The sequence below is a fragment of the Cotesia glomerata genome, linkage group LG3, assembly GCF_020080835.1.
Source record: "Cotesia glomerata isolate CgM1 linkage group LG3, MPM_Cglom_v2.3, whole genome shotgun sequence".
NCBI lineage: Eukaryota > Metazoa > Arthropoda > Insecta > Hymenoptera > Braconidae > Cotesia > Cotesia glomerata.
The window spans coordinates 14,415,375-14,431,758 of record NC_058160.1 but is presented as its reverse complement, the minus strand read 5'-3'; the positions used below and the strand labels follow the sequence as shown (position 1 = coordinate 14,431,758).

At 31.1% G+C, this 16,384-nt stretch overlaps 1 protein-coding gene across 13 annotated transcripts in view; it reads right to left on the bottom strand.

Moving 5' to 3' along the window:
- Window positions 1-16,384, bottom strand: part of LOC123261717 (potassium voltage-gated channel protein Shaker) — a 1,350,734-nt gene that overhangs the window by 1,005,604 nt on the left and 328,746 nt on the right. Inside the window, exon 1 of one of the 13 annotated variants that reach the window (XM_044723495.1) lies at window positions 6,393-8,095. The exons of the other annotated variants lie outside the window; for them this stretch is intronic. Coding sequence (XP_044579430.1) covers window positions 6,393-6,473 — 81 coding nt within the window. The 5' untranslated portion in view covers window positions 6,474-8,095. Of the gene's footprint in view, window positions 1-6,392; window positions 8,096-16,384 lie in introns of those variants that run through there. 13 annotated transcript variants of the gene reach the window in all.

Below are 16,384 nucleotides of genomic sequence, written 5' to 3'. Positions count from 1 at the left end.
ACCGTGTAGAAATTAACTAGAAATAAGCAGACATATCTCAGTCCATTTACTTCAGTTGCATTGACTTTAAACTGTTTTTTAAAAATGAAGATTTTTAAAGCATATAGAGCCTTAGCCATCCATCTTGCATGATGATTTGGTCCTGGAGCTCTAAATTTGATTCCGTTTTTCGGAGTACCACCTAAGAATATTAACACTAATTCCAAAAGCTCTTTATAATCATCTCTGTCATGCTTTTTCTGGAATATAAAAATGTTCATTAAGTTTTAGAAAATTATTTCAAAAATTACGATCAAATTATACATTACAACGAATAGTCATTTGTTATCTGAAAAAACCACTATGATCTAGTATTAAATCTCATGTCAGTTTTCAGTATTAGTTAAATTCGACTACTAGTCAAAAGTCTAAAGGAGCAAATGAATTTTTTAATTTTTAGTGATATTTGAAAGGCGGTACTTTCATCAATAACTGCTTGAACGAGAGACAAAAAATAGTATTTTGAAATGTTGAGTTTTTAAACGGAGAGGTTAAATTGCGATTAATTGATATTGAAAAGGAAACATATTTCTTTAGAGTCTAAATATATAATCAAAACTATAAAAAACTTTTTTATCTGTTTCATTTGCAAAGTAATTATAAATTTATTATCATCATTATTTAATCTAATCGTGTATATTTCATCATAAACCATAATTATAATAATCTAGTCATAGTAAACAACTTGAAGGAGGGTTCTATTTCACAAATTCTTATAGTAGTTCTTCTGATTCTTACTGGATTTTAGTAAACAATTTTTGATCTAGGAACTGCAGACAGTATATAAAGTTTACCAAGCATAAATTTGTAAAAAATTGAATGTACTTTATATTTATTATTAATTTTTTATATATATTATTGATATACTACATGATATAGATGAAAAATCATAAAAATAGAATTTGTTGAGCCTGTAACTTTTAACCATCAATAATACGAAAAATCTCACCTATACAATTTTGTTGCAGATTTGATATACTAAAAAATTTATACTAAATTTTTTGTTCTATATCATCGATAGTTCAATTGAAAAAAGTGAAAAATAATAAAAACAAAACTTTGTAGGTCTGTAGCTTTTTTGTTATTGATTATACAAAAAAATTGTTAAGAACTTTGTTATAGAGCATCAAACGAACTACAAAATTGCTATTTAATTTTTTTCTATCTCCAATAGTTTGGCTGTTAAATGCAAAAACGTAAAATTTTCAAAAATTCTAATTTCAAAGATCCGTAAAAACTTAAATAATGACGATTGATTTATGACTCAATGAAATTTTTCTCAGAAATTTAATGTTTAAAAGGTCCAATCATTCATTTTATCAAAAAAAATTTTCTTCACAGCTTGCAGGGTAAAATACTGTTTAAGACCGTACTTTCCATGTTATTTATATGGGAAAACTTAAAGTTCGATGAAGGAGCTCTTAAAATTGAAATTAAGAGCTGGCCTTTTGACAGAATTTTTGTTTAGACATATCCTATCATATTTTGGGCTAAGAGTGAAAAAAAAAATATCGTCTTTTTTTGGCACACCCTAATATATATATATATATATATATATATATATATATATATATATAGCAGCATATATATATATATATATATATATATATATATATATATATATATATATATATATATATATATATATATATATATATATATATATTAGGGTGTGCCAAAATGTAACTTCCGTGGAGAACCTTTTAAAATTGGAATTTTGAGTTCCGCTTTTAAAAGAGGCTGCAGAATTTTTCAACAGAATCTTAGTTTGGGCATTTCCGGTGAAAATTCAAAATTTGGCCGGAAGTACCCAATTAAAACTCCTGTTAAAAAATTTTATGAAAATCAAATACATCGTCTCACACCAAAATATCTCAGGAAATGCCTAAACGCAGCCCCTGTTAAAAGCGGAACTCAAAATTCCAATTTTAAAAGGTTCTCCACGGGAGTTACATTTTGGCAGACCCTAGTGTATATGTACGTAAACCTCTCATAACTTTTAAACGGATTGACCGATTTGATCACGGTTGGTGCCATTCGAAAGGGTTCGACTAAACGTAGATTTTGAATACAAGTTGGACCAATTAAGACTGATAGATTTTGAGAAATCTTAAAAAAACGGCGAAAAAAAATTTTTAAATGTGGTTTTTTTAACTTTCCGCTAAGAAAATCAGAAAGTCGTGTATTGTTTTCACCCCGTTTTACGAAAATCGAGTTTTCATCAAATCTTGACGTTTCGAGGTCCTACGAAGCTTCCCTGACTATTCCCGCGATGGTGTCTGTATGTCTATATGTATGTGTGTGTGTGTGTGTGTGTTTGTGTGTGTGTGTGTGTGTGTGTGTGTGTGTGTGTGTGTGTGTGTGTTTTTTTTTTTTGTAAAGAGGTACGAAAAAAGATCTTCAAAAGACACCGGTATCGTTAACTCTGCCGCCCATCTTCCGGCAGATATCGATAGTCGGTAGTGTGGAGATTTTTACCCACTAAAAAAAACATTCCTCTTCCCCTCACCCCTAGATGGTACGGGGAGGACTGGATTGGAACCGCGTTAGCATTACTTCAATCCAGTCGTGCTGCGTCTCACGACGCCTACTCCTGGCTACTGGTCCCTTTCTGCGATTTTGTCTTTCAGGAGGTGCTGTGCATAAACTGCAACAGCTGACCAGTTTTCCTCTTGTTTGATCATATAGGTCACCAGGCTTAAGGGGGAGAGCCTGGTGCCTATGATCTCTTCGGTGCTTCTTCTATAGTCCTTCCATCGAGCACACTCGAAGAATGTGTGTTCGGCGTCGTCGATTTTATCCGGGCAGTATTTGCACGTTGGTGTGCTGTGCAAACCCATCTTGAAAAGATAGGCATTGAACTGCCCATGTCCCGTCAATAGCTGGGTCAGGAAGAAGTCCGTATCCCCGTGCTTCCGAGAGAGCCAGACGTTGATGTTTGGGATCAGGCGCGCCGTCCATCTGCCCGTCTCTCCCGATGTCCATCGGTCCTACCACTCTTGCTGCGTTTCCGCCTTTATCCTTGTTCTTGCGTCCTTCATGTTATCATCACTGTCTTTAGCGTCATAGAGTTTTGCTCTTTCGAACGCTAATAGGTCGATGGGCGCGGCTCCTGCAATGACCAATACAGCCGCTTCGGAAACTGTGCGGTAGGCGCAGGCAACTCTGAGAGCGCCTCGCCGCTGTACTGCTGCGATCTTTCACCGGTAGGTCTTCTGCATTAATATGTCTGCCCATATCTCCGCTCCATAAAGCAGTACCGAGTGGACTGCTTCTAGAAGAACTCTTCTCTTTTTTGTTCTTGGTCCCATGGTGTTGGTCATAATTCGTGCTAGGCTAGACACAGTTTTGCTGGCTTTCTTGCATGCACTGTCGAGGTGTTCACGGAAAGATAGTTTCTCGTCTATCATTACCCCTAGATACCGCAGGGCCCTTGTTGACGTCAGCGTTGTTCCTCCCATGTCCATAGCGAATGGTTTTGGAAACCATTTTTGACGGGTCAAAACGTGTGTGTGTGTGTGTGTGTGTGTGTGTGTGTGTGTGTGGATGTTCTGTAAACCTCTCATAACTTTTGAACGGCTTGACCGATTTGATCGTGGTTGGTGCCATTCGAAAGAGCTTGACCAAACTTAGATTTCGAATATACTTTGGAACGATTAGGACGGGTAGATTTTGAGAAATCGCAAAAAAACTACAAAAAAAAATTTTTTCAAAAGTGGTTTTTTTGGAATAACTTTTAAACGGCTTTACCGATCAATTCCAAAAACAAATCAGCTCTTAACATCAAAAAACCACGTCGATCGCCACCAGTCCTCTTGAAGAATCTATATGAAACTTGAAAAACTGCGTCGAATGCCATTAACCGTGTAAAAATAGGTTCATTCATTCAAAAGTTATTGCGATTTGAAAATTCAAAAAATAGTGTTTTATCAATTTTCTATCAAACTTTTGAGCTCAAAGAGCTCAAAAGCATACATTATCCATTTTTTGAGCTCAGATAGCTTAAAATAATATACAAATTGTATTTATGAGCTCGAAGAGCTCAAAAACGTCATAAGTGCAATTTTAAGCGTTTAGGTATAGAATTGGCGGGAAGTTGCAGGGATGGCCTTCAGCGTCAACCGTTTTCCTAATTATTTTATTATTATTATTATTCAATTCTTGGTAAGTAATTACAGTAATAAATATAATTGAGTAAGTAAAAAGTAATAAACAACAATAATTTGGATTTTAAAGTGCGTATTTATCAGGAAAATTATAAATATAGATATTTTCATTATTTAAAAATTAAAAATTAAAAAAAAATTTTCCGAAAAATTTCATTACATTTCGAAACAAGATATAATCATCGTTTTTGTGTGTTTTTACTTATTTATAGGCTATTTCGAACGCGGGTAGTCGTATTGCGCCCTTTCAACATGGTTTGAATGTGTGTGTTTTTTCGATATTAGACCATCACATACGCGGGTAATTTTGTTGCGCCCTTTTAACATGGTTTTTGTGTATGTTTATTCCATATTAGATCAACACGAAAAATTTGAATTAAATTTTAAAACAAGATATAATCATGGTTTTTGTATGTGTTTACGTAGTTATAGGCCATTACAAACGCAAGTAATCGTGTTGCGCCCTTTGAACATTGTTTTTGTGGGCGTTTATTCGATATTAGACCATCACATATGCGGGTAATTTTGTTGCGCCCTTTTAACATGGTTTTTGTGTGTGTTTATTCGATATTAGACCATCACATATGCGGGTAATTTTGTTGCGCCCTTTTAACATGGTTTTTGTGTGTGTTTATTCGATATTAGACCAACGCAAAAAATTTTATTTAAATTTTGAAACAAGATGTAATCTTGGTTTTTGTGTGTGTTTACTCAGTAATAGGCCGATACAAACTTGAATAATCGTTTTGCGCTCTCTTAACATGGTTTTTGTGTTTTTTTATTCGAAATTAGACCATCACATATGCGGGTAATTTTGTTGCGCCCTTTTAACATGGTTTTTGTGTGTGTTTATTCGATATTAGACCAACGCAAAAAATTTTATTTAAATTTTGAAACAAGATGTAATCTTGGTTTTTGTGTGTGTTTACTCAGTAATAGGCCGATACAAACTTGAATAATCGTTTTGCGCTCTCTTAACATGGTTTTTGTGTTTTTTTATTCGAAATTAGACCATCACATACGCGGGTAATTTTGTTGCGCCCTTTTAACATGGTTTGAATGTGGGTTTATCTAGTAATAGGCCAACACAAACGCGGGTAATCGTGTTGCGTCCTTTTAACATGGTTTTCGTGTATGTTTATTCGATATTAGACCATCACATACTCTTTTTACCGTGTTCTGCCTTTTTATCATTGTGCCCTTGAATTTTTTTTTTCTATTTAAATTTGCGATAACTATAACGAATTCAAAGGATAACTTGTCGAGGTTTTTTTGTCGTAGAGGATATTCTTTACGGGGATATTTTTTCGGGGATATTTTGTCACGAGGATATTTTGTCTGAAGATATTTTGTCCGGGGATATTTTGACATAGGGATTTTTTCGGGGATATTTTGTCGGGGATATTTTGTCGGGGATATTTTGTTCGGGGATAATAACGTCTGATACCGAAAAAAAAAATCCTTTTTTCAAAGCTTTTTGAAGACGATATGTCGTAATCAAATAAATCGGTTTCGATGTAGTTCGTAGCAAATACACTGTATTTTTACAGTCTTAAGCTCATTATTTGAGTATCTATCGGTGGAGTAGTTAAATAGTTTAAAAAAAAAAAGTTTCGTTAAAAATCTTTTCATTAAGATTTCTTAAAATCTATTTGATTAAATTAGTTCAGTCATACATAAAAATCTACGTTTGTTAGGACCCTTCTTAATGTTGAAAACCGCATTTTAATTGATCAACCCTTTTAAAAGTTATAACAGGTTTACATAAATTCACCCCCACACACATGCATACATACAGACATAGTAATATCCTCGTCAAAATATCTTCCTGGAACCTCAGAACGTGGGATTTTGATAAGAACTCGATTTTTAAAGACTAGTGTAAAACCAATAATTTCCTGTCCAAATCATTTATTCTCATAGCGGAATGTTAAAAACGATTTTTCGACCTACTCTGATAGACACTCTTGCAGAAATCAGGACACTATCAGGACAACATCGTGAAATCAGCCACAATAGCTTCATAAGAATTCAATATTTTGATCTGTTGCAATCTTCAAAAATTGAAAAATAAAGATAGCTTTAAAATTTTGGAAATTTTTTAATGTTTTTACTCCGAAGTTAAATAAATTTCAATAAATAATGAAAGTGCATAAGTTCTAACTTAATAAATTGAATCAACAATACCTCACATCGCCCTGTTCCTCCGCACCATTCCGGTGGGGGCATGGGTCCTGCCTCGGTCTGAGGACAGGGGTTAGCCCCCATTTTTCAATGAACTCGATGCGGGAAATCTTGGCGCCTCGCAGCAGTTACGAGAGGGGGTATCTCCCCCTCCCGAAAATCATGTTTTTGAGAGTTTTATTCGCCAATTGATTAGAATAGACAAAATTTTTCTTAGCAAATACATGTAGCTAGTAAATTCATCATTTTTTATCGATTTGTAAACAAAGAATATTGCTGGTATTGAAATTTTTTTCAATTTTTTTTTTTTTTTTCTCTTTAGTCAACTAGATAAGCATTCTGGAATTAATAGTCTGAGACGAAAATGTGGGAAATAATATTTTGTAGTCATCGTTTCACGTTAGATTGGTTTTGATAAAAGAATATTCAAGATTACACTGCGCTATTCCAAAATTAATAAAAAAAAATTGAACTTTTTTTTGTGGTTTCAACACGGAACTATATTTTTGTTGTCACATCAAAATCACAAAGTTAGTTTTTTCTCCATTTTTAACAAAACATATACAATAGTTCTTTTATCATTGAAAATATAATTTCAAGTCATGATTTATCCTGTAAGTTCATTTCTTTCACCAAAAACTCAATGTACTTTTTCTTGATTTTGCACAATCGAACCTTTCTTCTACACTTCGCAAACAATTTCCAACTGATTTTAAGTCACTCATAGCTTGAATTTCGCTATTAAGTTATTTGTCTTTAACGCTACCTATAGCTTGAAATAAGACCGTAGAGCAGAAGAAATGAAAAGATGTTAACCAATTTGCAGTGTACTAAAATGTATGTTTTAGAATATTTTGAGATTTCTCATTTAGATTATATATCACTAACAACACCAGTATGTACACTTCTCTATGTGATTTTTTCATAAGATTTTCTGTATCCTGCTAAATGTCTCAGATTTCACTTAAACTATCTGATAAATTTTCTCAAGTAATAATTTTTTAGTTTACTGATTTATATTCATACATGATCATTAGTTTTTACATCTGTTCATTCTATTATTCTAAAATATCAAAAATTATGAACAATTTAATAATTTACTTTTAGATATGAAAAAAACTCAAGTGTTGTAGTTGTTTGATAGCTGACCAGCTTTTCAGCTTGCTTGAACTATGCGCACCTCCCTCGGCTTTTTATCCCCTCTTTAGCTATTCTCTTGTCGTCATGCGTCTTTGCTATCTCACACTTCTTTGAATATGTTTACTTTTTATTTTTTTTTTTCTTTAATAATTGACTTCCATTTTAGACCATATAATCAAGTTATTGTCTAACATCTCATTTAGATTCGTTCTCAACGTATAATATCGTAGTAATGCACAACAAACAGTAAATTTTTTTCTATTTTGTACAGAAAAATTATGTGTTTGCTTACAAATGACATCAACTTTTTCTTCAATTAAGAATATGTATTAGAGAACTCATCTGCTTAAATTATATTTGCGACATAAGCAACGTCTGTAAATTAAGCATTGATTGACATTATTAATAATTGCTGAGACCAATTAATTAGAATTTAACAGCATGAATACATTTTTTTGCGTGAATGATGACCAAGATACTGACGACCAATGCTGGACGAGTCAATACTAACTTTACAGACATACATAAGTGATTTAAGCATTAAGTCCTCAACTACCGAATATCGACTATTAGAAATATTCGACAAAGTAAAATTAATTTTTTTCAATCATTCAATTATATTTTATTAGAATACTTTTTTTTAGTCCGTTCTAATAAATCATGTATGCTTTTATTAATAATGATTTCTTATTAACTACATCAATCACAACAAATAAATTTTCATTCTGTACTATGTTAATATTAAAAAATATTTAGGTGTACACAAGGTGTGTCACGCGCATGACTATTATAACTTTTACCAGAGTTAAGCACGCGCTTTATCGGGAATCATTAAGAGTAATAGACAAATGAAATGTAAATAAAGTCGTATAAATGGGTTAGAGAATATTGTTAAGTAAAAAACAATTCTAAGGAAAGTAATCTGCTTGAAGACAGCTTTTTATATTCTTCATTCAATCTCGGCGAGATATTGCTTTTTATGGGTCTTACACTGATGCATGACATTATTTACATGTTTACATGTAAATTTGAATTAGTATACTAAGATGTTCCAAAAATGGGTCATTCAATTTCAAATTGGCTAATAGTTCGGATCGACTTGTTCAATTTATACGAATTTTAATGAAAATTTTTTTTTTATAATCAAACAATAATTTGCTCAATTCGAATTCAAAAATTTTTCTTCAAGGTTGTTTAAAATTCAATTTTCATTATTCTTGTAATTTTTCAACTTTATTTTTTAACTACTTCGCAAATTATCATTGGTACAGAAATGAACTAAAGAATTTTCTAAAAACATGGTTGGGACTGTAGAAAAAAAAATAATGGAAAAAGAATTTTTTTAATTAAAAATTTGTAGAATTGTGAATTTTCTATAATCGTCCAATCCGACTTTTGACGTTACTGTTTGTGCTCTATTTCTAATATGATACCTTTTTATAATTTTAAAGGATCTTGAAATTTTCAGACAGTATTTAAATTTTCGCTATAAAAATCAATGATCTTTAAAAAATCGGGAAGTTACAAGTTTCACCTCATTTTTCGAAAATCGAGTTTTCATCAGGTCTTCTTGTTTCAAGATTTTCGGAACTTTTCTGACTATTTTTTAGGATAATGTCCGTATTTACAATACATTCACTAAGATGGCGAATCTATCTGACTCATTCGAAAATATTGCTCGTAATAAAATTTCAAGATACTTTGAGATTTTCAAAAAAAATTATGTTCAAAAAATTGAGCACGAATATCTTACAAATTAAGAAATCCCAGAATTCTATAAATTTTTCATTAAAATAATTTCTTTTCCAATATATTTGTTAACTTTACACTTAGAAAATTAAAAATTTTCAAAAATCGGGAGGTTATTGGCTTGACCGATTGGAACAAAACTTTAATATTCTAAGAAGTTTCATCAAACTTAGATTTATTGCAACTTGAACCGATTCGGACCTGTAGATTTCAAGAAATCTCAAAAAAACTACGAAAAAATTTTTTTCAAATCTGGCTTCTTTGTAATAACTATTAAACGGCTTTATCGATTGATTCTAATAAGCTCTTCATATCAAAAAATCATATCGATCGCCACCAGGCCGGCAAAATTGGTTAATTCGTTCGTGAGATATCGTTGACGAAAAAAATCGAAAATAGTGATATTTTTGAATAACTTTGAAATTTCTTTTTAAATCGTTTATGGTGTAAAAAATTACTTTAAGTGCTAGAAAAATTGCATCTAACGCCGCCAAATTTGTCGGGATCAGTCAATTTGTTCGTGAGATAATTAATTTCAAAATTCAAAAAAAGTGTTTTTTCAATATAACTTCAAAATTTTATGTCAAATCGTTTGATAAGCAATGAATAATCTTTTTGTGTTTAGAAATTGCGTCGAATGCTGAAAAGCTCTTAAAAAACTACACCGGCACACAAAAAAAAAAAGGCCATTCAGCAGCCGAAATGGAAATAGATTTCATGATGAATAATAAAAATACTACTAGGGTTGCATACGAAAAAAAAAAAAAAAAATGAATTTCTGTTTGATTAAACAACAATGACGTCAAAACGAATGTAAAAGTAAAATTTCATTAAATCTGTCTGAGAAAGCAGGTGATTTTTGGCCTAGACTGATAGTGAGGTACACAAATTAAAGCTTATTTAATAAGCTTTCAGATGCCATTTATATAATTTTGATGAGATATCGTCTTCAATTGTAATTGCACGAAAATACGGTAAAAGTGAAAATTTTTGCGATTTTTGAAAATTTTTGAATTGCTATTATTCCTAAACTATTTCATTTGGAGAAATAACTAAGTACACTAATTAAAGCTTATTAAATAAGCTTTCAAATGCAATTTACAGAAGTCCGATAGGATATCACGTTCCAATGTTATTGCACAGAAATAAGGTAAAAGTGAAAATTTTTTGCGATTTTTGAAAATTTTTGAATTGCTCTCATTTCTAAACTAATCGACAAATTTGGCTCATCTTAGAACTTAACCTCGGAAATCGTCCTAAGAATAAGTATGTTACGTTTTATTGAGGTATAGAATTACGGAAGTTAGAGGAGAGGCAATGCCGATTATATATATATATATATATATATATATATATATATATATATATATATATATGCTATATATATATATATATATATATATATATATGTATACATACATCCATAAACTTTTAAACCATATACATTTTCTGAATCCGCTTAACGAGCTAAGTCGAAATATAGCAAAATTTTTCAAAAGTTCCGTCATGAGGACCAATGCAATAGTTAGATTTCTATGAAATCTACTAAAAAGTTGTCAGTACTTTTGACGGGACCCATATATCTTTATGTATTTCGACCTGCTAAATCTAAATTTGAGGTCAGTTTGACCCGTACACCGTCAAACTTTCGAGAAAACTTTGAAAAACCGAAAAAAATGACGAAAATTGGCAGTTTGGGCGATTTAAAATGATTTAAAAGTTTTTTTTTGCCTAAACAAAGCATGATTTTGATGTATTTCGATCCGCTCAACACTTATCTGAAGTTTATTTAGACCATAAGCCATTAAAAGTTTAAGTAAATTCCAAAAAACCCTGAAAAATCGCAAAAAAAAAGCAAAAAATAGCAAAAAAAGCAAAAAATTCCAGATATTGTGTTAAAAAAAATTTTATAAAATTAGATCAATCATGATTCTCATGTATTTCGATCCGCCGAATATAAATCTCTAATTTATATGGCTCAGACATCTCTCAAAATCTAAATAAATGGCAAAAAACGACTGAAAATCGAAATCAAATCAAACATGTTATCCGATCTGTGGAATATAAATTTTAAATTTTTTGACCTAAATCCTCAAAAAATTTTAATTATTTAAAAAAATCTTTTCAAAACCGTTTATTTTTTATTTTATTTTTTAATTTTAATTCGTTCTCCGCTTATATCTAACCCTTTTATCCTCAAATGATCTACATAACGGGATTCTCTTTCGCTTTTTTATTTTCTCAGGTAGATCCCTCTTCAGTGTCCAACAATGATCTGCCATCATATTGATATCCCACTTTCCTTGATAACGATTTTCCATTACACTAATGTCTTGATGGAATCTTTCGCCTTGCTCTTCACTGTAATCGCCAAGATTTTCAGGAAAGTGTGAAAGGTAAGAATCTAAATAGTGCAATTTTAAATTCATCAAGCAACCCAAAGTATCGTAGTTATACAACAACTCTTCAACTAAATTCACGTAATTCTCACTTTTCGTATTCTCTAAAAAGTTTTGTGATACTTCTTTCAAGCTTGCCCATGCTGCTCTCTCATTTTCGTTCATTTTATATTCGAAATTATCGTCCTGAAATAAAGTCCCAATTTGGGGTCCATAGAAAATTTTTTTTTTTCAATTTTACATCACTTATAGCTGGAAAGTTTCCCCTCAAATATTTGAAACAGTTGCCATCCTTGTCTAAAGCTTTGACAAACTGCTTCATAAGACCAAGCTTGATGTAAAGTGGCGGTAGTAAGTACTTGGAAGGATCAATTAGAGGTTCTCGGGTAACATTGTGAGAACCAGGATTCAAATTCGTTCTCGTTGGCCATTCTTCTTTAAGATAGTGATTTTTTCGATCGCGACTATCCCACAAACATAAAAAGCAGGGATATTTTGAGAACCCCGATTGTTGGCCTAACAGTAGTGTTGCAAGAGGATTCCACCAAGACACAGGTGTAATAAAAACGATATTATAAAAAGTAGAATTAACTAAAATTGTTTGAGGATTTAGGTAAAAAAATTTAGTATTCATATTCCACAGGTCGAATAACATGTTAAAAATTTTTAACTTCCCGCTAAGAAATTCTCAAATTTTCAAAAATCGGGAAGTTATTGGTTTTACCCCGTTTTACAAAAATCGAGTTTTCATCAGATCTCGACGTTTGAAGGTCACAGGAAGCTTCTCTGACTATCTCCGCGAGGGTGTCACTATGTCTGTGTGTGTGTGTGTGTGTGTGTGTGTGTGTGTGTGTGTGTGTGTGTGTGTGTGTGTGTGTGTGTATAAGTATGTAAACCTCTCATAACTTTTGAATGGCTTGACTGATTCGATCGCGGTTGGCGCCATTCGAAAGGGCTTGTCCAAACTTAGATTTTGAATATAATTTGGACCGATTCGGACCAATGCATTTCGAGAATTCGAAAAAAAACTGTAAAAAAATTTTTTTCAAAAGTGGTTTTTTTGGAATAACTTTCGAACAGCTTTATCGATCAACTCCAAAAACTAATCAGCTCTTAACCTTGAAAAACCACGTCGATCGCCGCTAATCCAGTCAAAATTGATTGATTCATTCGAGAAATATCGTGCAGGAAAGAAAACCCAAAAAAGTGTTTTTTCGGAATTACTCTGAAATTTCTTGTTTGATCAATTTAAACTTAAAGATTTTTTAAAAAGTTTAAAAAACTGCGTCGAACACTGCCAACCGCGTGAAAATCGGTTTATTCATTCAAAAGTTATTGCGGTTTGAAAACTCAAGAAATAGTGTTTTATCAAACTTTTATTAGACTTCTAAGCTCGAAGAGCTCAAAAGTATAGAAATGTTACCTGTTTGAGCTCGGAGAGCTCAAAACAACACATAAGCTGTATTTTTGAGCTCGAAGAGCGCTCAAAAACGGCATAAGTGCAATTTTAAGCATCCAGGTATGGAATTAGCGGGAAGTTGCAGGGATGGCCTTCAGGGTCAACCGTTTTCCTAATTTTTTTTTTTGTGTGCTAGTGTAGTTTTAGTTGAAAAAAAAAAATTTGAATTTATTGGCAAATCGAGGTACGATAGTATTAGAAATTTGACAGTTGAATAAAAGGATCTGTGAAACCAAATAAAATTTAGATTACAAAAAATTTGAAAATTTTGACAAAATTTTTTGATAAACTTGATAGTTTCGTCAAAAAATTGGAAAAAAATGAGAAAATATTATGAATTATATTTTAAACTTGAATATCTTTGAAACGCATCGGCTTATCGAAAAACTACAAGAAAGCTTTTTTGTAGAGCGTTCAATTCTCTACAAAAATTTTTTTGACTCAACTTGTCCGATGACTTGTTAAAGAGTTACAAAATTCCGAAGTAAGAAAAAAAAATTTTCCACGTTAATCGAATGGGAAATTTAAATTTTCTACTCGGCACCTGTGAATGTTAATATTAAGAGCTCTAACTTTCAAAGGATTTTTTTTTCGTCATTTCAAACAATATTTTCAATATTAATAAGAAAAAAAAAATTGTCGATTTTTTTGAAACAGTCTAATATATATATATATATATATATATATATATATATATATATATATATATATTAGGGTGGACCTTATATAGGTAATGTTCGAATTTTTTTTCACGATAGTCGTAAATCGGTTTCAAATCTATAAAAAAAAATTCATGCTAAATTTTAGCTCTTAATTTTAATATTAACACCCCCCTCCCGCCCCCCGATAGCCAAAATTTTAAATGGAAAACACGGAAAAAGTCTGTTAATAATTTGAAATTTTTTTTCATCATGAAATAGTGAACAGATCATGTCGACCAATAACAATTCTTATAGCAAATTTAACGCTCTACAAGAAAGGTCTCTTATGATTTTTCGCTATCTTGACTGGTTCAAAAGTTATTTGAGGTCAAAATCAAAGTTCTAGTCAATTTTATGGTTTTTTCCATTTTTATCGTCATTTAATAATTCAAAAATGAAAAAAGGGTTAATATTTATATTTTAAACGACTTCGCTGACCTTGAAGTATGTTCTGAAAGAAAAGTAATATTTAATTGAAAAAAGTGATTATTAAAATTACAATGAATCGAAAGAAGTACCAATATTAATATTTTTTCTTTAAACATAGATACTTTCATAAAGTTGTTACATTAGTTTTCTTTAGCACGTTAGGAAACATTTGACGATGATCCTTAACCAATTGTAATATATATTGCATTTGTTTTTCGTCCTTAGTATAATGTTTACAAAAATCTTGCAATATTTTAACTCCTCTCTCAGCACAATTTTTCACTTGTACAATCCTGGTCGTCTTCTGGAATAGCATCGATTTAAATTTTCTTTCTTCCCGTATGCTTCTTAGCCACAATTTTAAATTTTGTTTTTAGTGGAACATCTTCATCAAATAAAGAATAAAAAATTAATTGATTCTTTGATTCTTATAATTCACCCGATAATGCCTATTCTTCTTCACTCTTGTTTTTTTGTTTTTCAAACTGGATTTTTTTGTTCAATTTATTATCATTATCATCGTCATCATATCTCGTTTTAATATTTGCAATAAAATCAATGCGTTCATATGATTAATCAAGAATTCTTTAGAATTTTCATCGATAACGTCAAATACATTTGACTGTGCAATGTCAAATAATCGTCGATAATATAATTGTCAAATATATCGTTGACGAAAAAAATTGAAAAAAAAGTTTTTTTCAGAATTTATATGAAATTTTTAGTCTGACCAGTTTACGCTTAAAGATTTTCTAAAGAACTCAAAAAACTGCGTTGAATGCCGTGAACCGCGAAAAAATCGGTTAATTCATTTAAAAGTTATTGCGGTTTGAAAATTAAAAAAATAGTGTTCTATAAAACTACCATTAGCCTTTTGAGCTCGAAGAACTCAAAAGCACAGAACAGCAATTTATTTGAGCTCGGAGAGCTCAAAATTACACAAAAATTATATTTTTGAGCTCGAAGAGCTTAAAAAATAAGTGAATTATTGAGCACTTAGGTATGGAGGTAGCGGGAAGTTTCAGGGATGGTCTTTAGGGTCAACCGTTTCTCAATTTTTTTTTATAGATTTGAAGCCGATTTAGGACTATCGTGAAAAAAAATTCGAACATCACCTAAATAAGAACCACCCTAATATATATGGGGCATTCCACGCCAAATCGACCACTTTTGAACCCGACCCCTTTAGATTTTGCTGAAACTTTTCCATCCTTTTCTACCCTTTGGAAAACATTTTTGAGAATTTTTTCAAATTTTTTTGTCCAACCTCAAAAAAGTTATGAATTTTTCAAAAAAATGGCTTTTTTATTTTCAAATAGCCATAACGTTTTTAGAAATTAACTTCTGGGTACTTTTTTTTTCTTAAAAATTTTTTTTTTTGAATGAACTTTTCGAAAAAATATACGAAAAAAATTTAACATGATCAATTATATAAAATAATCGGTTTTTTTAAGTACAATCGTCATTTTTTCGAAGTCCGCCATTTTCTTTTTTTTTTTTTCTCAAAAAAAACTTCAATTTATTTGACAACTATCCCCGCTAATCCCGAGCAGGGCCGATTTTTTTTTATATTTTTTTTATTTATTTAAAAAAAAATTTTATTTAATTTTAAAAAATGAAAATTTTTTTTCATAAATACTATTTATATAACAATAAAAATGTTATTTAATGGTTCTGAGGTATTATAATTTCTATTTATTATCTTAATCTTCGATTATAATGACTGAAATTCAAATTTTGGCGCGTCAATAGGATCGATAAACTAGGGTATGGCAATCACAGACTTACCTATAGCCAGTTTAGTAGATACACGTGATTATGTTTCGATTCAAAAATCTATAGTGTTCCTCTATATTGAAATCTAGAACATAACCTATAAATCTTTTTTGCGTTTTAGTGTCGAATAAAAAATTGTTGTCATTACATTTGATAAATAAAAAAATTTCTCAAGTTTATGAACATGTTCCTGATTCACTCTTTGTGGAAGTGTTAATTATTTTGATTTTACTAATCTCCATTTAGTGGAATAATTTCATTGAAACATCATGGCATCAATGAAGCAATTTGATCGATGTTGTAATCCTTTTGGGCTGGAGTCTCATTGTAAAAAAATTGGTT